This window comes from Abrus precatorius, unplaced genomic scaffold, assembly GCF_003935025.1.
Source record: "Abrus precatorius isolate BTA unplaced genomic scaffold, Abrus_2018 Scaffold3, whole genome shotgun sequence".
NCBI lineage: Eukaryota > Viridiplantae > Streptophyta > Magnoliopsida > Fabales > Fabaceae > Abrus > Abrus precatorius.
The window spans coordinates 32,630,743-32,656,731 of NW_020874373.1; the positions used below are offsets into that span (position 1 = coordinate 32,630,743).

The 25,989-nt window shown below is 29.1% G+C and overlaps 5 protein-coding genes across 8 annotated transcripts; 4 read left to right on the forward strand and 1 right to left on the reverse strand.

The window, feature by feature from the left end:
• The first annotated feature begins 3,767 nt into the window (after positions 1–3,767).
• On the forward strand, positions 3,768–7,559 carry LOC113862836. Of its 4 annotated transcripts, none has more exons than XM_027496074.1 (5): positions 3,768–4,062; positions 4,365–5,258; positions 6,071–6,471; positions 7,024–7,093; positions 7,253–7,559. In XM_027496074.1, the coding sequence occupies exons 2-5, from the start codon at positions 4,495–4,497 to the stop codon at positions 7,314–7,316; spliced, it is 1,299 nt and encodes a 432-aa protein (XP_027351875.1). In that variant the 5' UTR covers positions 3,768–4,062; positions 4,365–4,494; the 3' UTR covers positions 7,317–7,559. The 4 variants fall into 4 exon arrangements, with proteins under 4 accessions (XP_027351875.1, XP_027351876.1, XP_027351878.1 ...); XM_027496075.1 differs by having other exon boundaries at positions 4,356–5,258; positions 7,253–7,488; XM_027496077.1 differs by having other exon boundaries at positions 4,430–5,258; positions 7,253–7,440.
• A 3,263-nt stretch (positions 7,560–10,822) lies between these two features.
• On the forward strand, positions 10,823–11,551 carry LOC113863684. The gene has a single exon (XM_027497340.1). It carries the CDS (start codon positions 10,903–10,905, stop codon positions 11,494–11,496), a length of 594 nt encoding a protein of 197 aa, XP_027353141.1. The 5' UTR covers positions 10,823–10,902; the 3' UTR covers positions 11,497–11,551.
• Positions 11,552–13,228: 1,677 nt separating this feature from the next.
• Positions 13,229–14,150, reverse strand: LOC113863653. The gene has a single exon (XM_027497301.1). It carries the CDS (start codon positions 14,069–14,071, stop codon positions 13,487–13,489), a length of 585 nt encoding a protein of 194 aa, XP_027353102.1. The 5' UTR covers positions 14,072–14,150; the 3' UTR covers positions 13,229–13,486.
• Positions 14,151–16,844: 2,694 nt separating this feature from the next.
• Positions 16,845–19,139, forward strand: LOC113862889 (pentatricopeptide repeat-containing protein At1g71460, chloroplastic). Its single transcript, XM_027496165.1, has one exon. The coding sequence runs from the start codon at positions 16,880–16,882 to the stop codon at positions 18,944–18,946; it is 2,067 nt and encodes a 688-aa protein (XP_027351966.1). The 5' UTR covers positions 16,845–16,879; the 3' UTR covers positions 18,947–19,139.
• A 4,023-nt stretch (positions 19,140–23,162) lies between these two features.
• On the forward strand, positions 23,163–24,378 carry LOC113863741. Its single transcript, XM_027497427.1, has 3 exons — positions 23,163–23,231; positions 23,339–23,386; positions 23,755–24,378. The coding sequence occupies exons 2-3, from the start codon at positions 23,378–23,380 to the stop codon at positions 24,346–24,348; spliced, it is 603 nt and encodes a 200-aa protein (XP_027353228.1). The 5' UTR covers positions 23,163–23,231; positions 23,339–23,377; the 3' UTR covers positions 24,349–24,378.
• The last annotated feature ends 1,611 nt before the right edge of the window (positions 24,379–25,989 follow it).

Sequence of the window (25,989 nt, forward strand, 5' to 3'; positions counted from 1 at the left end):
CATTTATGTTGATCTCACACTTGTTTTCGTTTAATCTTAACAAAAGCTTTTATAGTTGAATTAAGGCATCGTTTAATGAAAAATCTTGTGCCCTCTATCTCTTAAAAGATCGTATCCTATTCTTATAAAATAAATCTTATATGATTAAATTAATGATTAGTACCAAGCAATCGGTAGTAGTGTTTTATTTTTCGGAGCAAATGTAATTCATCCTTTGATGGAGAAAAGGAATTATTCTTGTTTGATAACTTAGTGTGATTGGAATCGATTGTTTTGAATTATTATTTGAACAATTTTTACAAGTTTAGTTTAGTTTATAATTTTTTATATAAAAACGTTTATTTCAAAATAAGTAAATGTTTTAAAATTTATAACTAAAAACAACCAATTTATTTATCATATTATTTTTTTATTTCGTCTTTAATAATTAATTATTTCAAACATAAAACTATCTGCTACATTTATCTCTCTATAAATTCTTTTAATTTAACTATAAAAAATAATATTTTATATAATCAAAACAGAATAAATTATTCTAAATCACTTTTCACTTAACAATTCAAATTTTAAATTTACTTTATATGATTAATTATCTCTATAATAAAATATATGAATAATTAATTATTAAAATAATATATTTTTTAGCTAATCCGAATAACAGACAAATGTGTGTGCGTATTTTTGTTCTTTAGTGTTTTTAGAAAACTAGTTAAGATTTGTAAGGATTGCTTATAAGATAAAACTATGAAAAACTGTTTATTATTATATATTATCATGTGAAGAAAGTAAAATACAAGAATAAAATCAAATATTAAGAAATAGCAAAAAAAAAAAATTCAAATATTATTTTATTCTAAGAAAATATACTATATTTCAAGAAGTTTGGAAAAGTATATATAATTTTCAAATATTATGTTAAAATAGTGTGAATATATGCTATAAGTTTCAAGGATGTGAAATTAAGTCAACGTCATAAAAAGATTAATTCAAGTTATGCGATTTTATTTTATTTTATTGGTTCATCGTGTTATGTGATCTAAACTAATGCTTATGTATGTGATAAAATATACATTAAACTATAAAATAAAAGCATTATTATTCTATACGGACAATAATAAAAAGTATCAGCTTATGTTTATGTAATGACAAATAGCTTTATATGATTTAACAACATTGTTTAATAATAACTACTAATCATTTTCATTGTTTGTGTTAAGTATTATACGTAAAAAATAATAATTCCTTTTCATATATTTCACAAATATATATAACATACACTAATTAATTTTTAAAGAATTTTAATCTAAATTATTCTTAGCATGGGATGATTGAAGATAAGTTATTTTCTACTCTTTGATTCTAATGCTTTAAGATGTTACATGAGTTAACACTGGCTGTATAATTAAATACTTATAAAAATTAATGTTTGATAAATAAATATATATATATATATATATATATATATATATATATATAAATTAAGCTATAGAATTAAAGACAATTGATCAGGATAATTGAATAAGGAAAAAAGTGATATTCTTAAGTCATCCAGTGTGTGTGTTGTAAAGATAAAACGAAATGTTATATTCTTTAATAATTTTTGAAAATAAAATATATTATTTATGCTATCCAGACATTAAGAAATGTTGTTAAATATCAAATTTTATTAATAAATTATTTTATTACCAATTAGTATTAAATTTATAAGACACACAAATAAGTGTAAATATTTATTTAAAATTTAATGTACTGTTTGATAATTAAATCAAATAAATTGATTTCTTAAATGCATATTTTTTCAAGAAAAGAAATATTATTGTATTTTTTTGTTAATGTCGATGATATATAAAGAAAGTATATTTTATTTAGAGTATAAATAATGGCATCGTATTTTTATTTGTTATTATAAGCAAAATTTAAAATGTTTATGAGAGATAAGGTTAAGTATTGACTAAGGATGTCTTGGTGAAACTATTTCAAATACTTCAATTGACATAGATAAATCAAAATAATAATATTTTTATCTTTAAAAAAAAAATTAAAGCTTCAAGTACTATATCGATGCATTAGTTTATGTTCATTTTTTTAATTTTAATAAATTTAAAACATAAAATAAACTTTGTGAATTTTGGTTGCATGGCTTGTGAATACTGTTTTTCTTTTAAAAAGATTTTATAATCTTAACTAAACTTCAAAGTTAATTAAATATTATTGGTTAACTTTTAACTTTTATACATATTTGATAAGTATTAATTCTTAAAAAAATATTTTTAGAAACATTAAAAGAAAGTCTATATAATCTGTAAATATTACTTTTACACAAATGTGTTTTTAAGAGTATTTTTAACAGAGAGTATTTTTAAGAGTATTATCAAATATAAATATTTTTAAGGATTAATTTTTTTATCATACAAATTAATTTTTTACATTATGTATTTATTTTTAATTTAATATAATTTCATTTAAAATTATTGTTGCTTATCAACTCATATTTACATTAAACACTAAAACGTTATTTGAATCAATAAAAAATGAATGATAAAATAAAATGAAAGAAACATTTTAACAATAATAAATAATTTAAAAAACTAAATTAAATGAATAAAGTAAAAATTAAATTAAGTTACTTCACTTAAATACAGAGGAAAAAAATATAATTTAACTTACTTATTTTTAAATTGGTAAATATTCAGCCTGGCTTTCATCTTGTGCAATAAAAGTTAAAACAGCATCCTATTTGATATAATAATTTATTAATTGACATAGTTTAAGTAAATAATTGTGTACTTTTTCATACCAAATTCACATACTATATTATATTGAACGTGATAAAAAATTTAAAATTAACTTAAAATTGATGTAATAAGATACACGATTATTTATATATACAAAAAGTTTAAATTTAATAATATATTTTTTATATTATTAATTAATTATAATATACTGTAGATATAATTTAATATCAATTATTTAAAAAATAATAATTTCTTGTTGATATAATAATTTATGATTGAGTAACAGTATAATTTTTTACATTATTAGTTTATTTAAACTAAATTCTAAATAAAAATGTAACTATTTAATCTATGATTGGAATACATGATTATTATATAAAAAAAAAATTAATTTTAATACATTGTTAGTAATTGTTTTTTGCATTATTAATCGTTTAGAATACATTATGAATAATTTTAATATTAATTATTGTAAAAATTAATAGTTTTTGTTGATATAATAATTCATAGCTAAATGATAGTGTAAAATTTTTTTACACTAATAATTTATTTAAATTAAATTTTAAATTAAAAAATATTTATATTTTCTATCAAAGATAATTTTATTGGAGTGGTAGAATCACTCTGAATATTTAAATAAAAATGTATTTGAAGACAATAAATCTATTTTAAAAAAATATATTAAAATTATTTTTTAATTCTTAATTTTTTATTTCTTTAATTTCATCTTATTAATATAATAAAATCTTTATTATTAATAATACAAATATTTTTAAGTTATAAAATTTGTTAGAATTTTAAAATAATTATATAATATATTTTAAATATTTTAATTTTTCTAATAATATTCATAAAGTACACGAAAATCCACTAATTAAGAATTAATAAAAGAATTAGATAAACAATAAACTCATGTTAATAATAAGAAGAATATAGGTACAGGGTGACTTTCGTAAATTCCTACGTTATCGTTGGACTTTCCGTTATTGTTTCCGTGACGGTGTGGCGGCTGTCAAATCATTCTTTATAGAATCTATTTGTGATTTCTGAGAGACCCTTTGGGAGGAATCACCAGAAAAACCCAAAATTTGTTCTTCCCCTCTTTACAATCTTCTCTCGCAGTACATTTATGGATAACACGTGCAAATTTGGTTCTCTGCAGCTCTGTTTCGTCGCTAATTTCTTCCACCAACAACTCTTTGGCTCTGTGATTTCATCGCTTTTTCAACCCTTCGATCTATTCATTCCTTGGTTACGCTTTCTGGCTCCTAAATAGCGTTCAAGCTACCTTCTATCTCTCGTGTTATATTTTTGAAAAAACAGAAAGGTTAGTTTTCATATGGGTTTTGTTCTTTCAGCTCAATTTTTCATTTATTATTTTCTGTTTTAAATTTAGTTCCTGGGTTTGCTCAATTTTCCATTTTTTTTTGTTTCGAGATTCTTAAGCATACTTTTTGTGCTGTGCTTGCTTTGAATTGTTTACTAGGCTTAAATTGATGGTTTTAAAATTGAGTTTGTTTATATTATGTTTAGTGATGTCAAATGTTTGATCATGTTGTGAAAATATTAATCTCTTATGCAGTGATTGTCTAACATACTGGCACATGGTGTGATGCTTAGTGTTTGCAGTTATTGTCTTTTGCAAGCGAGGTCTCCATATTGTGGATCCCTGAGTTCTTCTAAATTTGCATAAGTTTTCAGACAGAGAGATTGTGAACTGTGAAGTGATTTGTGCTCGAATTATGGTGTACGGGTCAAGATGACCGTTTCAGCTGGATCTTTCCTTAAGAAGATGTCGTGGGGTAGGGGTCAATCTTCTGGTTGGACAGCGTTTGATCTCAAGCAGAGAAAGAAGAACAATATTGAATCTGAAGTTGACAAGGACCCTTTCCCACCTATAGGCACTTCTGATCCTATTGTCAAGAAGAATCATGTTCCTTCGAAGCCTTTTTCTTCAGTACTTCTCCCAACTACGAATTTTCCCCCTTTGAAAGAAGGTGAGAATAGGAAAAAAGCAATGTTAGGTTCTGATACTGATGGAAAATATTGTGGGACTACTGCTCAGGAAGATGTTAATTCAGCTATCAAAATGCTTAAAGAGCAGCATCATTGGGCTGAAATTAGCTTGATAGATGATATCTTAGCTTCTGTTAATAACAATATTGATAAGGCCTCGGCTTTATTGGAAACAATGGCCTGTGCTGTGAACTCTGAAGAATGCAAAGCATCAAGCAGTCCTAGATCAACTGCTTCAGATGATACTCCATGTGGGGAGAAGACTGATGAAAGTCTTACTTTAGAAAAAATCAAGGATGACATTCCCTTCCATTCAAATCTTGTTGGTCCTCTCCAAGATAATAATGAAGACTCAGAGGATAGAAAGACTTTATCAGGTCAAAATCTTTCTGATGTTGATAGCTTGAGATGGAAAATGAATCTCTTGAATTCTGTTCCTGTTGAGCCTGAATGGGAGGATGATGATATTTACATTAGCCATCGAAAGGATGCATTAAAGACAATAAGGTATGAATACCAATTCATGTGTTATTTCTGAAAATGGTGTTAGTTATGTCTTACTTGCGCATGTATTTGTTTTTATGATTATTTATCTATTATCAGCATTCTTCTCTCATGTAATATACTAATCTATATATTTATTCTTTCTTCTGTTGTCTATTTTTTTTTATAAGATGATGTGGTGAAACAATTGTACTAAGGGATGGGTTTCTATCTGCAGTGATACATATTGATCAAAGCTTGACTTAGTTTTCCCTTGTCATGACTCGTGAATTCTCCAAATCAAACTGATTGTAATTTAGTTGAATGTGAACGACTTCCCATATTTTTTTCCTGCTGTGCCTATACGTAGGTCTTGAAACTACCTGTAATTTGCTTACAGAATTGGTTGCCTTAACCTTAATAAATTAAAAATAGAAACAGCTTCCAGTAATGAATTTACTTCTTTGGTGGTGCTTTCTATCTATCTTATTTTATGTTAGTAATTTGGTTTTAGATTTTCAATGACTTTTTGAGAAAGAGCTCTAGCCTGTTCTATTTTATGTGATAGAATTTCCAGTTTTGCACATTCTTTTAGATTCAAAAGGTTTAATTAATCCATGCTATCTTATATTTCCTATTTGAGACTTCTCTTGTGTAGATTTCGTAATAATAAAGAATAATAATCTTTAATCATAGGGATTTCATCGTTGCCTATAGTCAGAGATGAAACCTTTCAAATTTTACAATGGTTGTTTTATTGAATAGATCAAATTTCTGTATTACAGTTTTCAGATTGTCACTCTGCATGGGGACTTTACACCTTTTTAATTAAACAGGTCAGCATCGCGACATTCTAGGGCAGCTTCTAGTGCTTTTCTAAGAGGTGATCATTTTTCTGCTCAACATCATTCAATGAAAGCTTGGGAGGAATGGCATACTGCTGAAGAACTTAATTCTGATGCGGCCAAAAAAATTTTAAGTATTAGGAATAATGAAAATGATATCTGGAGACTGGATTTGCATGGCCTTCATGCAGCAGAAGCTATTCAAGCATTGCAAGAACATCTCTATAGAATTGAAAGCAAAGGCTTCTTAAAGAGTTCAGCCACTTCAAATGGTGTGAAAGAGAATGGGATTGAACATTCAACTCTTGGATCTCTCAATTTCGTGGACAGGGAAATTATGGATAAACAAGCACCATTAAGGCTTAGATCACTAGCCTTAGATGTCATAACAGGTATCTTTGCTTCTGTTTGACCATGCGATAACATATAAAATATATGTTTATATTTGTATAGGTAATTCTGCCTGCAGAGAATTTCTTTTTTGCATATGCTAGGCTAATGTGACTTCAACCAACATAGGTAGCATTTAATTTCCATTATACCTAAATCTCCTATACTGTCAAGTATCCAATGACTTAAATTACATTTTTTTAGTCTCTGTTAGTTGTCCTTTTATTGTAGCAAACATTCTTCAAAACATAACTAACACTTCCATTAATCATATAAATAATGTCTTCAGAAGCTCCCACTGTTAACAGCTGAAAATGAGATACAGATTAAAATTATATAACATATTAATGTTCATTTTCTTTCATCCGTTCATTCATTTTTTACTTATCTTTTTTGTCATTGTTGATCAGTCATTTATTTTCTCGGACATGCCATGGTCAGCTATTGAATACAAAATTAGGATTGTAGTTATTTATTTATTAAATATAAAAACATGTATTCATTGTCAGCATTCATCATTAATGATGACTTTAATTACCCTTTCATTTCTACAGGCATTGGTAATCACAGTAGGGGCCAAGCAGCTCTTCCTACAGCTGTCAGAAATTTCCTCAATGAAAACAGGTACATACAACATATTTCCCTGCAGTAGTATAATGCCCTCACTGCTACAATAAAAAGTTCTACACGGGTTGGTTAGCAACCAATCAAATGGTATATAATCAAGTTGTTCAAGTTTTTTTTACCTTGTTATTTTTACATTTTATATTAATTATGGTGCAGTTACCGTTTTGAGGAAACGAGACCAGGAGTAGTCACAGTGTGGCCCAAGTTTCGTCAAAGTTGATTGTTGATCCCATTAGAAACTTGTTCTTGTACCATTGATTTATATACTTGGGGATTATATATATCTTGGAGTTCATATACTTGGTGCAATTTGACATGTATTAGTCTCACCTGTTCATGTGTAACAAGATATTTGCCTCAGCTTTGGAAATGAATTCGGATGGATTTTATTTCAAAATGTTAAACTCGATTAACTATTCAACTCGTTTGTGATATTGGAATTAGTTTAACTAATAAGTAATTGGTTGAATCAACTGTCTTGTATATATATAGTACATAAATAGTACATAATAAGTATAAGGCTTAATTAAGTTTTATTCCTTTGATTTTTTTTATTTGTGCCCTCATTTTTATTTCCTTTTAAATGAGTTTTTTATAATAAAGTTTTTGTTATAAAATTATATCTTCTATTCATTTAATTCTTTTAAATATCGTGATTTTTTTCATTTAATTCCTCGTTTTAAAGGAGTTATATGGGAAATTTATGGTATTTATAAGGACCAAGTGAAAAACTTGTGATATTTAGATGAATTATGTAAAAAAAATATAATATTTAAAGGAATCATATGAAAGACTCATTTGAAAAAGAAATAAAAACAAAATATCAAATAACACATTTTAATATTAACTTAATTAATAGTAGCATTTTATGAATTAAAAAACTGAATTAATCCTAAATATAATAATGGAAATAGTAACTTACACATGTTTTTATATGTTCAATTTGGATTTAGATTGGTTTATACAATTTAATTGCATTGTTGATATAATAGTCTACTTGGCCCTTTTACAGTGAAGAAATGCATTTTAGACAATATAATATACTTTATAGCCTTTAATATCTTGGTCATTAGTTGAGATGGTACCAAAAAATAAGTAGATATAATTATAAAGAGTTGCTCGAATAGAGTAAGATAGAGTTTTCCATTTGACAGTTTGAACTTTCATTTTTTTTTTTTTGAAGTAAGAAAAATGTAAGTATTTCGAAAGTATTTTTTTTAAACTCAATAAATTGTTCTGCCTTGAAATGAGACATTTTTTTTTATTTTCTAAAATTCTGAAAAACTAAAAAGAAATAAAGTATTTGTATGACAAAATTTAACATTAGTTACAATCTCAGACCATGTTTGTATATTCTATAGAATCTATTTTGTTTAAAAGACTATTTGATATGTATTATTAGTGTTTTTGTGCTTAAAACAATAACAAACTTTTATTTTTAATTAAAACTCAACTACGTACCCACCAACATTAAACTAAACAAACCGTTATTATTAATTTCTGATAATAATTGTAAGTACACTTTATATTTTAAAATACACTTGTTTTATTTTGAAAGAATCACGTAACGTAGTCAAATCATAAGTTGAATTCTATAACTATTGAAGTATTAGGTAAAACAAGCTTTTGGGAGGCAACATAAGCGTACCACAATTTCTGTTTTAAAATTTTCTAATCATTTTAAGTCTTAGCTTAAGTGGCAAAGTTCTTTTGGCATTTACCTTCTGGAATAAAATCACATTGCTCCATTAATCTGCTACGGACAAAGATTTATCTCAGTTCATTCTGTTTAATTAACATTTATTTCAATAAATCAAGTAAATTTTCACAGGTTATGCTTGAAAAATGGTTGCATAAAGTTGACATATCCTAATTAGATGCAATTAGTCAACATTTTTTTGACACATCATTATGATAGTTAAGTATTATTACCTGTGGTAATTAGCTAATAATAAATGTTCCAATTGACTTAGTGAACATAATTTGATGCAATGATCATGCACCTTTTAAGAAAACATAATACTATTTACACTAAACTTGTGCGCTAGTTTTTGTACTAGAAATTTCAAGAGATGCAATAATCCCACGACATTTATACAAGAAGAGATCCCATAACACTTTTATTAAAATTTGTTAAAAAAATACTAAAGTCTAAGTAAAAATAATTAAATTAAGAGTGAGATTTCACATTTTTTTTAATGATTTTTATAAGAATTTTATTAATATCAACCATTAGGACTAAGTTTAAGTATTCACAAATAAAAAAAATTTTAATGAAAAAAATATATAATTATTGTATTAAAATTATAAAAGTGCAATAAATATTTCTCTTTCTAATAAAATTTTACTATTATTAACTGTTTATTCTTATTAACAAAATCCTTTTTATAAATTTTAACTAATTGCTAAAAGTGAATTAGAAAATGTTAATTATTAGCATTTTTCTTTACACAATTCACTTTGATAATCAATTCTATTTATATATTTGTATAATATTTCCATCTCCTCTTCATCTCATTTTTACAGTTTTTCTTTCCCATTATTTGTTATATTTTTACTTCCCCCCCCCCCCCTCTTCTCTCTCTCTCTCTCTCTCCTCATATTACCAAAAAGTAGTATTTTGCCTAGGCAGCCTCATAAAATTGAGGTAACTAAAAATTACAAGGACATGAAATAATAAAATTTATACAAATGGCTTATATTTTCACTTCTTTCATTTTATTTTTCTATCACATTACATCTATTATTTTTTTTGTCTTTTTAATTTCTATCTCTCTCCTTTCTGCTAACCTTTTTTTCACTTTAAAATTTGTCTTCAGATTCTTATTTTTTGGAGCGTTTTAGGGACCAAAACTCTGAGTTCGTGGCTCTCAGCACATCTCATTTTTGTTGTATGGTTGTTCATATCCAGTAGCATTTGCACATGTAAGTTAAAATTGGATTCGGGGGAGACCACGAAAGTGCGTACTTTTTTCAATTATTTGTTTCGGACGTTTTGCTCATTACAACCATTTTTTGAGTTCAAAAATTTGCATTCAAATCATTCTCTACCTAAACATAACATATGGTAACAGAAGATTATAAGAAAGTTAACAATCTCAATAGTCATAGAATCTATTTAGAATCACATTTTATTAATAAATTAATAGGTGCCAAAAAATGAAGAAACGCATTTTAATAGTTATTTCAATTTGTAATAGCTAAGTGATCAATTAAAATTATTAAATAAATGTTTGTGTTATTTTATTGAATTATTTTTATAATGGACATGTACCAAACACACATTAACAAGTAACAGGAAAAAGGTTTTAATGATCACTACATCCAAGTATCAAAATCAACGTTATTTTCTTTCGTTATTTTCTAAAATTGTCAATCAAGAACACACATTTCTTAAATTACACGCTAGTTTAGATGGATAGTTCCGCATAGGCCCAAAAGAATAACTAAAAGCAACGTTAGAAACAACAAAGAAGGAATGACCAAAGAGAAACAACAAAGAAGGTTCCCTGTAATATTGTACTTTTCTTTATGAAATTTCTTTGATATTCGCCATGTCCTATGTGACAAACAGGTTTTGTCCCTACCCTAGAAGATAATTTAAGATTCTAATCGTTCTATTATATATGTATGAATTAATTTCGTTCAAATTCACAAAGAGAAAATAATAAATGTACCCATCTTACTTTTATCCTTCTAGTTTCTGTGGGGTATTTGGATCAAACATCCCTGATTTGTGGTTCAATAATAGAAGGGGTGTTTCAATTGAGCCATTCTTTGATCGTCCAAATTCCAATTCATGTGTTATGGCAAACTTTGGAACTACCCAGAGAACACCACCCACCACCTCCACATCTTCATCTAGTTGTGACACTCATGAACCAAAAGGACCTCAAGAAAAATTGTACACTGATTTCAAAATTTATTGGCCCTTTAACATTCCCTTGACTTCAGAAGCTGCAGCAATTCGTGTCATAAAAAACTTGGAGAATCTTGGCTTATATTACATACTCTTTGTGTGGATCATACTCTTCATAGTCCTCATTCCTCATCGTAAGTTGTCCTTAATTTTGTTGGTTATAATGACCTATGTCTCAGTCCTTTATTGTTTACTTCTAAGGGCATACCCCAATTCTATTTTTCTTCATAGAAGAATGGATAAAAGGTTTGTATTTGCTTTGCTAGTGTTTGCAACAGTGGTGCAAATGATTTTGACTGAGGCAGGGATTCATCTTGCAGTGACTTTAGCTTGTGCTGTGCCTTTAGTTTTGATGCATGCAATTTTATGGGTTAGTCACAATGTCTTTATGATTGAGGATGCTTCTGCAGCCAAAGAATTGGCTCCTCTAAAAGGCCGTAACAAATGTACATGTGGAGCTGAGGGTTTAGAGAATGTTTAATGTTTAGGATTTAGGAGTACATAGTTCACTTCAAGGTTTTAAATTGCTAATTGAAATGGTGATGAGAAGTGCATCATGCTCTTTTTAACACTCTTTTGGTAACTAACTGGAAAAATGTGTTTAAAAAATTGTTAAATGAGGTCTTGTTAATATTAAAGAAAAATGTTTATAATTATTATCTCTTGAACAGTTTCATTTATTTATTTTTTGTAACTTACTATTCATTCAAGGGTAATTTTAATTATTTTCTATTTTTCGTTTCATTTTCATAAAATACTTTTGTATGAAGTTTAAGTACAGTTTTTGAATAATAAGAATATATTCGTATTTTTATTAAATAATATATTTATGAATATAAAGTGATACATACTTGATAGAGCATGCAATTTCGAGTAAAGAGTGTATGATATTTTAAATTGCTAATTATGAAAACATTTTTATTTAAGAGACTCTTCATTATTAGTACAAGATGAATTCACAAAAGCATATTTGGCAGTTATATTAGAAGCCTTATTCTTTTACCCACCCAGTGAAGAGAAGTGCTGTTTAAAGAAACGAATATGCATCAGATCATTGTTAACTATTTCATACTGATATCACTTCTGCCATTAAAGTTTAATTTCTCTGCCAAGTACTTTTTTTTTAGATAAAATATATATTTTTTTTAATTTTAGTTTTCAATCATTTGTAATATTTAAAAATAATTTTTATTACCATCACTTATCAACAATGTGAGATATATTTATTGATATTTGTAACATGGGTAATATTGTACTAACAAGAAGTTATATATAGTAAATATTTATTAAAAAAATTATATAATTTAATAATATCAATGCATTGAATTATATTAACTTTTATAAGTTTTAACAAAATATAAAATAGTAATTTCTTATCATATACAAATATTACATATGTTAAAAAAAAGTTATATAGGTATTTAAACAACATCACTTATTACTTCATAATAATTACTGATATGTGACATGACTAAATATATGTTATGTCATCACAAAATAACAATAGACTATTTTTTTTTAAATAAATTTCTTAATGATTAAAGCAAATATTTTATTTTGAAAAAATAAAATAAACTTTAGTCATATTTATAAAATTAAAATCTATTAATTTTTTTTCTTTTAAAAACCTCTAGTAGCAGAAGCGTTTACTTATATTTCTTTTCCTCTGGTAAATAAGTTTAATTTACAAGGGAAAGTTTTAAATCGTAACTGCAATTTTGAATGTGATTATTGAAATAAAAAAATTGCAACAAATAATAATAATAATATGGCTCAATTTTTTTCACCCCATCCCAAGACCCGAAAGAAAAGAAAATTATTCAAGTAATCTACGATTTCATATATTTATAATTTTGACCAATTATCATGTAATATATAACAATTTTAATATATTTTTTATTAATTAAAAGTATAATCAAATGTGCTTGAGAAATGACAGTAGACATGAGTGCCAAAACTGAAAGCATCAAGAGAGTGATTGAATTGAAGTGTTGAAAAAGAAGATAAAGATGATAATCAAACCCAATAAAACAGAGATTACTAAGATTAGTTCTTCACCTACTTTAATGATCATAATGGATGCACTTCCGCATCTAGTCATGACTTGTCTTATAAAAATTATAGGAAAAATAATTAGTTCCGTAGTTTGCTATTGACCTGGAAAGAGCAATGTAAGCATATCTTAATAAGAGAAATTGCCACTGTAAAAAGTATGAATGACACATTTGTTTCAATATTTACCCTTATTCAACAAATACTACCACTTTTGTTCCTCAGGTCTTATTCAGCAAATGAATAACACACATAATCCGAATGCTCATTGCATACAATGCATTTTCATTGTTTTATTACATCCACATTTTTCTAGAGAGAACAATATAGTGACAAATATATATATCTAAAATTAAGCACATGAAAAGAGCCAACTGAAAATACTACTATATCAATTTAACGTGAGACTCCTAGCAGAGTCAAACAACATCTGAATTCTCAGCTTGGCTTTCCTTATCGGCAGCAAGAGGAGCCAATTCTCCTGTCCCAGAAGCATTCTCAAACTCAAAGGCCTCAAAACTAGCCCACAAAACAGCATGAACCAAAACTATAGGCACACTACAAGCCAAAGTCACAGCAAGATGAATCCCTGCCTCAGTCAAAATCAGCTGCACTGCAGTAGCTATTGCTAACAAAGCCAACACAAACCGTTTATCTATGATTCTATGAAGCAAAACAGAGTTGGGAAATGCCCTTAACACTAAACAGTAAATGGTTGTCACATAGGTCATAATAACCAGCAAAATTAAGGACACCTTACGTTGAGGGATGAGGGTTATGAAGAGTATGATCCACACAAAGAGGGTGTAATATAATCCAAAAGTACCCATGTTTTTGATTATGCGAACTCCTGCGTCTTCTGCTGTCAAGGGAATGCTAATAGGGCAATAAATTTTGAAATTTTTGTACAACTTTTCATGGGGTGATTTTGGTTCGTAAGTGTCATCAGTTGATAAGGGTGTCGATGATGTGGGTATTCTTTGTGTTGTTCCAAAATTTGCCATGACCCTTGAAAAAGTGAAATTTGGATGATCAAAGAATGGCTCAATTGAAATGCTGTTATGAGATGGATACTAGTACATGGTTTCTGATCGAATTTAATTTTGATCAAGTTGATACATAGAAAGAATTAAGGGCAATTAGAGGGAGTGTTGATTTCTCTGATCAAGACCGCAGATTGAAGACGACTTTGAGTTTGTTGACTTGGTCAAGTATAGCCTTTTTTTTGGGTCGATGTCAAGTATTGACTAAAAAATATTTACGTGTTGAATTGAGTTAGGCTATTAATGTTGAGAAGCATTAAATGAATTGTATTTTATAACTTACTGTTAAAAATTATGTCATTGTCAGTAATTTTTATTAAAAACACTTCTACTATTATTATTATTATAAAAATAATTTAAATAAGATGACAATAAATATTTAGAAAGGATAATAGATACATATGTTTTACATTTTTATCATTTTGTTAAGGGCGTAGCGTTTACAATTTTAATTATTAATTCTATGAAGGTAGCTAATTCTGGTTATATGAAAATTAAGATTGCAGCTATTTTATTATAGTGATTAGGCGTTGTATTGTAAGAATAAAATTTTCAAGTAATTACAATATAATGAGAAAATGACTATTTTTAAAATAATATTTTTATATAATTCTTTGTTTAATATTCTACACATTATCATTTGAAAGGTGCTGAGTTAAAGCGATTATAGTCATAGAAGACTTGGCAAAAATCAAAGAAATTCCGTAACAAAAAGTCAAATATTGATTAATAACGTACTTTCTTCGTAATCGCAATTGTCGTTTTCAGCCAATTTCTAGGCACTGCGCAACTGTAGTGCCACACTGCCGTTAATGGTTTTTGAAAATTTCGTAGCCTTTTATTAAGTTCGCACTGCGTATAGTAGAATTAATAAACTATCATTTTAATCTCTACTAAAATTAGAATGTATTAAAATTGTTCATAAATTTAAAAATATATATTTTAGTTTTTAATATATATAATTATTAATTGTTTTTATCTTTATTATTTTAAAAATTTATCAAAATATTTTTTATATTAAATAAAATATTATTTTAATCTACCACATATACAATCGTTAATTATTTTAATTCTTATCATCATAGAAATATTAGTTATTCTATCAAATAAGTTAATTTAGCACGTTAAACATCAATTAAATCTATTATGTGACATTATATAATAACATATTTTAAAATTTAGATTTTTCAAAATTTATTAATTTAATTTTTAAATTTAAAATTTATAAAAACTAAATTAACTGATGAAATAATCAATATATAAGTGATAATAAATACTAAAATAATTGATTAATATTTAAGTAACAATAGAAACTAAAACAATTAATAATTACATAAATTAAAAATTAAAGTAATTGATTATTTTTTTCTGATAACAGAACTTAACAGCTCAACTGATTGATTATTATATATGTTAAAAATTAAAATAATATTTTAGTTAGTTTAAGAATTATTTTAAAGAATTTTTATAATTATGAAGATTAAAATAATTAATAATTATATACGTTAGAACTATAATGATATTTTACTTAATTTATACACTAAATTTTAAACTCTAAATTCAAAAAATATAGTTAGTTTTTCCATTAATCCTTAAATTTGTATAAATTAGATGTTTAATTTTTTTTAAAATTTTTCATTAATCCTAACCTTACAAAACGATATTTACTTTGGTGGTTTATTTTTAAAAAAGTTAAAAAAATCTAAATTAAATAAATTTTTATAAAATTAGAAACTTATGAATGGTTTTAAAATTAAATACCTAAATCATATATTTTTGAAGATTAATTTAAGAAATTATAGGAGAAATAAATTAAAGTTTTGAGTGAACATTATTTTTGTTGAAAAATTTTATAAACGAAGTGTTACGGAATAGTCACATTGAAATTTGATTGATATCAACGAGGGCTTTCTTTAATTGACAAGGAGTTGAGAGCATTCTTCGAAATCAACCAAATTTAAAGCTCCATCCTACATGTTCGCCATAGATGAGACTTGCCATAAGCCCCTTTGAAAATGAATAAAGAGTCAATAACTTACAATATTGTTACTTTTTATTAAAATAATTATATTTACTTTAGTTTTTTTTTATTTTTAAAAACTAATTTCTGAGTGTCAAATGATAAATATTTTTTATGCATACAAAATATTGTTATTTCTTTCCAGGGGCTTAACATTAAAAAATGAAAAATTTGCATATATTTTTTTGTTAATGAAATTTGATGGAAGTAAAAATGGGCTCAATTAAAAATACAGAAAAATAACAAAAGTTTTTTTATATAAAATTAACTTAAACAAAATTTTTTAACTTTAATAAATTTTTCGTTATTCTTTCAATTTTTTTTCTTTTTCTTTATATTTAACACTCTTTCTTCAATTTTTATATTAAATTTTTTCTAACTTTTACTCGACTCTCTCTTCCCTTTATCTCATATCCAACACTTTGTTTTTCTTCATTCTCACCTCACCTCATATCTATCTTTCCATCTTTCTCTTCTTCCACCAAATCTTTTCTTATTTCTATCTATGTTCAATTCTTTTTTTTCTCACACTAGTTTTCATTTCTTTAAATGTATAAATTTTATATGAGTCAAAATAATTTATTTAAGAGTCTACAAAATTCACTTAAATTAAAAAAAATTATTTAAGTTAATTAAAAAACAATTATCTTTTTCTGTGTCTTCTTGTGGAGCGTCCCCAAAGACTATGCCTCAGCTTAAAAAATATCCATTCCATTGGGTGGTGACTGCTAAGTCACTCTGTTTCCACCATGCAAAACTCTGTTTCATCTCTCTCACTGGGTTTCCCTCCAAACTCCACACCCAACATCTTCAAAGTCTTCAACTTTAAACTTTCCTCACAATCCCCATCACCCCAATCCACCCAATCACCCCCCAAAATCCATCACAGAAATCTTCCCAGAATCACCACCACCAGCGGGAAACAGAGGAACAAGAACAAAGTGAAACCTTTCGCTGAAAAAGACGCTTTTCCTTGCTCCTTACCCCTTCACACCAAAAACCCAATTTTCATTTACAAAGACATTAAGAGATTCGCTCGCCAGAACAAGCTCAAAGAGGCTCTCACCATTTTGGACTACGTGGATCAACAGGGTATTCCTGTTAATGTCACTACCTTCTCTTCCCTCATTGCTGCTTGCATCCGCACCAAGTCATTGCGAAAAGGAAGGGAAATTCACACCCATATTCGAATCAATGGGCTTGAAGATAACACTTTTTTGCGCACAAAACTGGTTCACATGTACACTTCTTGTGGGTCATTCGAAGATGCTAAGAAACTGTTTGATGAATTGCCCTGTGAGAGTGTGTATCCTTGGAATGCTTTGCTCAGAGGGACTGTGGTTTCGGGTAAGAGAAAGTACATTGATGTGCTCAAAACTTTTTCTGAGATGAGGGCATTGGGAGTTGAGTTGAATGTGTATAGTTTCTCCAGTGTCATCAAGAGCTTTGCCGGCGCACCGGCGCTTTTCCAAGGATTGAAGACTCATGCCCTTTTGATCAAGAATGGTTTGCTTGATAACTACATTATCCGGACTAGTTTGATTGATATGTATTCCAAGTGTGGGAAGATTAAGCTTGCACGTCGCATGTTTGAGGAAATTCCTGAGCGAGATGTTGTTGTGTGGGGGGCGATGCTTGCTGGTTTTGCGCACAACAGGTTGCAGGGAAAAGTGTTGGAGTATGTAAGGTGGATGGTGGAGGAAGGAGTGGAGCTGAATTCGGTTATAGTGACGATTGTTATTCCTGTAATTGGCGAAGTTTGTGCGCGGAGGTTGGGTCAGGAGGTTCATGCTTATGTATTGAAGACAAAATCATACTCTAAGCAAGTGCCAATTCAGTCTGCTTTGATTGATATGTATTGCAAATGTGGGGATATGAGTTCAGCAAGACGAGTTTTCTATAGCTCAAGGGAGAGAAATGTGGTTTGTTGGACAGCTTTGATGTCGGGTTATGCTACAAATGGCAAACTAGAGCAGGCACTAAGGTCCACAATTTGGATGCAGCAAGAAGGGTTCAGGCCTGATGTGGTGACAGTTGCCACTGTTCTTCCAATTTGTGCTCAGTTGAGGGCTTTGGATCAAGGGAAGCAGATTCATGCTTATGCTTTGAAACATTGGTTTCTGCCTAACGTGTCTGTAACTTCGTTGATGGTAATGTATTCTAAGTGCGGTGTGGTTGAGTATTCTAGAAGATTATTTGATGCTATGGAGAAAAGGAATCTGATTACATGGACAGCCATGATTCATTCATATATAGAAAATGGGTATTTGTATGAAGCACTTGATGTGATAAGGTCAATGCAATTGTCAAAGCATAGGCTAGACTCTGTTGCCATGGTAAGGATGTTGAGTGTTTGTGGTCAACTAAAACTCGTAAAGCTTGGGAAGGAGATTCATGGGCAGTTCTTGAAAAGGTACTTTGCATCTGTCCATTTCGTTTCCGCAGAACTTATCAATATGTATGGTTCTTTTGGAGACATTGATAAGGCAAAGTTGGTTTTTAATGCCGTTCCAGTTAAAGGTTCTATGACATGGACTGCTCTTATAAGGGCCTACGGATATAATGAATTGTATCAAGATGCAATTGACCTTTTTAATCAGATGATATCTTCTCCAAATCACTTAACTTTTGAAGCTGTTCTATCTATATGTGACAGAGCTGGATTTGTTGATGATGCTTGTAGAATCTTCAATTTGATGCCTAAATATAAAGTTGAAGCATCTAAGAGACACTTTGCCATTATGGTCCAACTACTTACACACTCTGGTCAACTGGAGAAAGCTCAGAGATTTGAACAAATGAGTTCTTTCTTATAGAAGAGACAATGCCAGTTTTCCCTTCAGAAAGATTTAAAGATTGTTAAACATTCCAAAATACAGACATGTAACTTTTGGCTCAGAATCTGTAAGTTGTAATTTATTTGTAACTTTACTCCATACTAAATAGAAAAACTGTATTAAAATTGCAAAATTGCATGAATTCAACATAATTGGTTTGATGGTTTAATTTTCTCTGTCAACAAAATTTAATGATGCACTTAGAGCCTGTTAGGATACAGCTCATAATAGCTTATCTATTAGGTTAAGCACTTTTATTACTTATAAGTATAGTTTGGGTAAACTTATATCATCTTATAATTTTTGAAGAAGCTCTAGAAACATCTTATTTTGAAGGGCTGATTCTAATATCCTCACTATCTTGTTCAAAAGTCTTTGAAAGATGACTTCTCGAAAAGCTGAATGATGACTTCTCCAAATTTTATGGCCATTGATTTTATTTTTTTTAATTGGATAGTTAATAATAGATGATGAAGACTGGCTTCACAAGTTACCATAACTCCCTCAACAATCTTGTTGCTAAGACTAACTTGCTATCTCCCTTATTAATTGGATGATATTAATAATAGGTGATCACAAGTTACCATCGTACTTTCAGTACAATAATGTTCTTAACTCTGGTCCTACAAAAGATAGAACCCTTATTTCTAGGGAAATGAACTCTTTGGGTGGAGATCAATGATACAGAGAGTAGAAAAACGGTGGACCTGGGATGAAATTTTGTTTGTCATTCTGATGAAGATCCTTATTTCTAGGAGATTAAATTTTATGAGACTCTTGAGATTTTCATATCTTTAAACACACTTGTGACATAGCCACATTGTTGGTTTCATTCATTAACAATGAAGCATTACAATGATAGTGTTGTCACTGTTATGTTATTTGTTATTTGGGTAAGATACTCTTTCCGGTTGTCCATTATGTAATCTTAACCATTGGATCAAAAACACTTCAAATTAACGGTGGAGAAGCTATATCAGCTTTTGAAGAAGCTATTCTTTAGAGACTTTCAGCGAAGATAAAGAGGATATTAGAATCACCCATTTTGAAGCTAATTCATGCAGCCTCTCCGTTTACAGCTTTATGGGAAGTTGAAATTATGAATGTCCTGGGCAAAAATAACCTTATCAAAATATAAAATTTTTGAAGAAGCTCTGGAAACATCTTATTTTGCTCATTATGCTAATTGCCTTCAGAGTTCAGACTGCAGTTTCAACATTGAAAACATCATTGCAAAATTAATATTCAGTGACATATATATTAAGACACTGTTGTGCATCGAATAACTGTCTTATTTTTTTTATCCATGAAAACAATTGCAATTGCACTCATCACAATGATTTCACCGACTCCTCTTCCGCTATCGCGTGGGATTTTGTGAGTGGTGTTTTTGAAGAAGGGTTTGGAATTTCGGAATTTAATGGTATTTGTAGGTGTTTGAATGTGATTTTACAGGGAGCAAGATGCGGTGGCTCCATTGTTGACACGAAAATTTCTAGCAAGATGTGACATAGACGCACGGATTGAGGATTAACGACGTTACTAAATCGTTCACCTATTACTGATTTGTCACAATTTTATTGAAGGATTAGGAAAGAGGGAAAGGAGGAAGGGACATACAATTTTAATCCTCTTGGAGTTGGGGTGGGGGGGGGGGGGTTTCTTGTCTTTAAACAATGATTTTATTCTAAAGTTTTATTCAGACCCCAAAAAAAGGGTTCTATTCGTCATTTGAATTTGTTCGTTTGACAAGAGCAAAATTAACAAACACTCCTACAATTCTTTCTACATTAGAATTTGGAATATCATAATTGTCGATATAGCATTCAGATTAGCCTTGCAATAGGATTGGTACTACGAAGGAATAACGAATAATTTATGAAAAAACTTTATACTTCTACTTTTGGTCGATGTGAGACATCTTCACAATAATCTAACACATAAGTTAAACACGGTTCAACCTAACCTTGGTATTGAAGGCAAAATCAGGGTGATGGCATTCAACATGTTTAACAACATGATGTAAACAAATACATGCAACAAATATGTTCAGCAGCACGCAAACGCGAGTTGGGCTGGTCTAAATTCTAATGTTCAACAAACCAAGTAGCACAATATTAAGGGTGTTAAAATGTGGGAATACAAGAAAGCCAGTTGCTCAAATCCCAATCAAAATCTCAGACAAATCCTTCACACTACCCTCTAAATTTTTCAGACTTGGTCTCCCCTTTAATATCCACCGCCAGAAGAGGTAAAGGCCAAGCAATATGACTAAAAGAAGAATGAGGGAAAGAGCAAAAGCCCCTAAGATGGTAAAGACGATTAGTGGAAGGTGGAATGGGCCAAAAGCCACATTCACCCCTGATGACACCTTGCCCACAATTTCAGAAAAACAGTGGAAGGGAACAAAAATCAACAGTAGCATGATAAAAATCTGAAGTATGAGTTGTATTGGACAAGCTAGCAACAATGTTACTGGATAGGACAGTATGAACATCGTGATAGGTTTCATCACAGGTAGCAACTTTGCAAATGCTTCACTGAAGCTCAATAGAGGCAGGGAGTGTGGTGCATTACTATTTGTGGAGTTTCCAAATTGGGAATAAAATTGAGTGGTGATGCTATTTGCTTGATATATTAAGAATCCACAAGAGAGCATCAACAAAGCCCAATGAAACTGAGGAGAAAGACCAATCACACTCAACAGTAGGGAGACCAGAAATGCCTTGAAGGTTGAAGCATTTTTTGGTGGGTTGTATGTCACAAAACTACCTGAGACAACCGGAAGTTCTTTTGCGTATGCCTGACAAAAGCAAGATAAGCTTTTGTTACACAAATGCTTAAGATATAAATTTAATTATCAAATTAATTGAAATAAAATAAAATAAAAACTTATTTATACGAGTCATAAATTTATTCTGGTAAGCTCTTTCAAATGTTTACTCAACGAAATCGATGAGAAATTAAGAGAGGAAGATGACTCCGCACCTGTTCTGGTGCAGAAGAAAGCCAATCCCAGTCAAATTCCAAATCTTGCCAAAGTTTTATCTGCTTCCTTTGTTCCAACTAGATGGTGCAAATTACATTGTTACGTTCTAGATGGTGCAATGATCGTCATTAGTTTCTTTTGTAAGAAAGGGATGAGAAGAGTTACTTACTAAACGCTTGAAAGACTTTAAATCTTTATGACCAATATCAGCGTTAAAATCTTTATCACCAATATATGCCTTTACAACATCAAGATGTCCACTTTGCTGTTGCCACCCTCCAAAATGTTGGCAGCAATTTTTGGTATGTTAGAGAAAGATGAGTTTAGCACAAGAAATTATACTTACAGCAATAAGATGACACAAGGCTACACTACACAATAAGATGAGAAAAAAAAAGCCTATCGTAGCAATCGATAATAAACACTAGGACACATCAAATGATGATGATTTGCTTTTGAGAATTAGTGGCAATGCAATCAAAAGGTGAAACCGATCAAATTATGCCAAGAATGATAAATTAACAAGTGAAAGCACAGAATACAAGATCCCGAATGCTTAGAATTGCAGGCAGCATCAACATAAATTTAATAGAGGAGAATAAGAATTGTTATTACGTTTATGTCGCTCTCTTGTTGAGGTGAGCCTTCCATTTTGATGTTTTTGTGATAGAGATTCGTGTTCTGCAACTGCTACACTGGATAGATCCTGATCCTGATCACTTACAAAACTAAAAGCACTGCAGTAACAGAACAAAAGATACTACTAGTTGGAGATAATTGCAGAGTAGAAAACGCGTTTGAGTATGTTTTTTCACAGATTCCCAAACGCGTGTGCTTTGTTTAGTAAAATTAGTTTGTTCAAATAAAATTATACCTATTTTTCAAACTCTTTAGAAATCGCCAAAAGCAAGTATGATTTCCAATAATTATTCAGATTACAAGTATGCTTCTACTTTTCCAATAATCATTCAGCTTTTTATCTTTAATCACGCGATTTGATCAAACGTCTGGATTTGTTGCACTCGATTTGCTTTATAAAAGTTTATTGAAAAAAAAAATATATATTTGATGATCTTATTTCAAACTCTTCCAGAAACCAGAAAGTGGATTGGGTGAAAACAAGTTTGATTTCACACTACAACTCCCCAACTCTTCCCATAATCAATAAAATAAGCATTCAGCTTTTACCTTTAAGCACGAGTTAAAGTTGAAATTTCTGTCAAGTGTGTGGGCCAACGCGTCTCTCTTTGAATTCATTGCCAGGACCTCAACAAGGTAAAGTTATGCTATGCAATTGGTTTCACATATCTGTTGGTTTGGAAACACAAGATCTTGCAGTGTTTGTGTTGGTTCATAACATCCCTTTTGTTTTGTTGATCCAGCTCAGACATTTCACAAATTTCGTCTCTTACACTGCTTCCATGGAGCTGGTGCGTTTTGTTATTCACATCGATTCTTACTTATCATTTCTTCTGCTGTTGTTCACTTTTTTCACGAAATCTTTTGTTTGCTTACAAATTGTTAGCTTCCTGGCTCTTATTCACCGACTTACTTGAGTTTTTAATTATCATGTGTATTACTAACTTCTACTTGTACAAATTAATGAAACTTAGATGAGAATTATCATTCCACTTACCGGAAATCACATATGAATGTTTCAAAATAACAATCTGGGATAGCATAATCTAGCTTATTACTAGGATGTTTATATTTGATTAAAGATGAGGTGTTTTTGTTTATCGTTATCATCATTGATGAAGAAAGTACTGTGCCTCGGATGAATTCCATTAAAATGCAGGGAATGGCTACGAAAGTACCAGGGGGCAAGCTTTATGATGATAGTGCGGACATATTGGAACAGCAGAGTGAATGTGAAATGCAGTTTGATTTAGATAGAGAAGATAAATTGAAGCGGGATAGCAACATGAGTTCAAATCTGCAAGACAACTCCACTGGTTGCAATCAGCAAGAACTCCACTGGTTGCAAGAAGTTAAGAAAACGTTAGAAAGTGCTTCATCTTTTTTAATGGTAACCAGTTCATTTTATTGGATATTAACCGACATGTTGAGCCAGTCATCAACAGTCGAGCGTCAGCAAGAACGTGGCCCAGTTTTCGAATGGGTGTTCCCTTTGTTGGAGTTGCTGGGTTTTGTGGTGTTTGTTTTGGTGATTGGAACAATGATTCTGGTGGGTGCACAAATCAGTCGGTTGCAGAGTGCTATGCTTCTGTCATGGGCCATTCTGATGCTTGTGAGATCCGTGGACTCACTCAGTGCACTATGCGTTTCAATAATGGGAATAATTCTGATTGGGTGGCATTTGGTCATAGAAAAGCAACCACCAAATGAATGGGAAATGAGCATAAAAGGTGACCTCCGAGGCCAAAACTAATACATGTTATGTACACAAATTTCTCGAGTGTGTTTCGTGTAATAGATATAGTTTGTGTCTCTGATGTATTGCGGTTGGGTTACTAATATCCTTCCCAGTCAACACTTGTATCGGGTGCCAGACTCAGTTCTTGCCCCTCTGTTTTCGACGCTTTCCATCGCTAAGTTTTAATTCGAAACTTTATATAATTCTATCCATTCGTGTATATCTTTTATATTACTCCTCCGATCTTTTTTATAAAAAATAAATAATAAATTCAAAATATATTAATATTATTAAATATAAAAATTATTAATTATACTATTTAATATTATAAGTATTTTTAAAATAAAATTTATATTTATAAAAAATATAACATAATTAATTATTTTTTTAATTCCAATGATTTAGTCTAGAAACAAAAAGATCCGAGGACATAAATAAATATGTCACTGATGGAAAGATAAACATGTGAAATTCAAAGTATATTCATTATAATGAATCAAATCCTAAATTCGTGAAAAACAATGACCAACCCAATCTGTCCCAAACTCATTTTTCACCCTTCTCGTTTGTTTGGGTTCCAGCGGATCATGAATTTGTGCCCACCACCTTGGCAGTTCATTCTGTAACTTAAAAATGCTAATCTATTATCTGATTCACCTTTTTTTCCTTAACCTTGTTAAAACAATTGTTTTAAGATTCAATTATTTAAATTACAGAAACTAACGTCATATCTGACATTATATGTTTTTACTTACTCTTAAATTCTCAAACAAAGGAAAAGGGTAATGGTTAAAAATAAAATAAAAAGGCCAAATAAATAAGAATAGTTATAGAAGTAGTATTTATTGCATATTTTAAAGTTTGTTTATTATATTCTAAAAAATCAAATTAAATCAAATTGCATGATCATATATAAATTTAAAATTAAACAAATTATTGATATATCTTGAATTTGTACTTGACCTCTTTCTAATGTTTAATGTTTCTTCAATATTAATTGTTATTGTTTTAATGAGTTATAAAAATATATAAATTATGTTATTATAATAAATTATAATAAATTATGAGTTTTTATGTATATAAATTTTAAAAATTGAAAAATATATTTTTTTATGCGACAAAAATTAGCAGCTTAGAATAAATATAAAATTTTCAATTTATTAGTATATATAGGTTACGTTGATTAAATCACGTTAATTTTTAAATATTTTTATTTTTTTATTATTTTTTTCATTTTTATTATAACACAAATTAAAAAAATTGATAAGATTATATGAATGATTATTCTCTCTAAGTTTAATCTGATTTAATCCACAGATACCTTTTAGTTAATTTTGTACTTTCTCTTATCACAGTGTTCAAGTTAAACTAATGTATTTTAGTTATTTATTTTTTAATTAATATTTTTAATGCACTTGTTAGTAAAGTTTTAATGGTTAATGAGACACATCAGAATAACCATATTATTTTTTAAAAAAAATACTATTAATATATTTTATTATAATTTTGAACATTTTTTAATAATTTCATTTATTTATTTATTCATTCATAAACCAAAAACTCTTAATAAAGTTTTGGGCTTTTTAGTTAATTATAAATTAGAATTTACTAAAACCCCAGCAATATAGATCGTGCATACTACGGAGTACATTCTCC

Excerpts from the sequence above, each read along its gene's own strand:
- LOC113862836 (XM_027496074.1), top strand. The coding sequence starts at position 4,495 with ATGACCGTTTCAGCTGGATCTTTCCTTAAGAAGATGTCGTGGGGTAGG. Across the intron at positions 5,259-6,070 it reads GATGCATTAAAGACAATAAG|GTCAGCATCGCGACATTCTA; the intron begins GTATGAATACCA and ends TTAATTAAACAG. Across the intron at positions 7,094-7,252 it reads AATTTCCTCAATGAAAACAG|TTACCGTTTTGAGGAAACGA; the intron begins GTACATACAACA and ends ATTATGGTGCAG.
- LOC113863684 (XM_027497340.1), top strand. The coding sequence starts at position 10,903 with ATGGCAAACTTTGGAACTACCCAGAGAACACCACCCACCACCTCCACA.
- LOC113863653 (XM_027497301.1), bottom strand. The coding sequence starts at position 14,071 with ATGGCAAATTTTGGAACAACACAAAGAATACCCACATCATCGACACCC.
- LOC113862889 (XM_027496165.1), top strand. The coding sequence starts at position 16,880 with ATGCAAAACTCTGTTTCATCTCTCTCACTGGGTTTCCCTCCAAACTCC.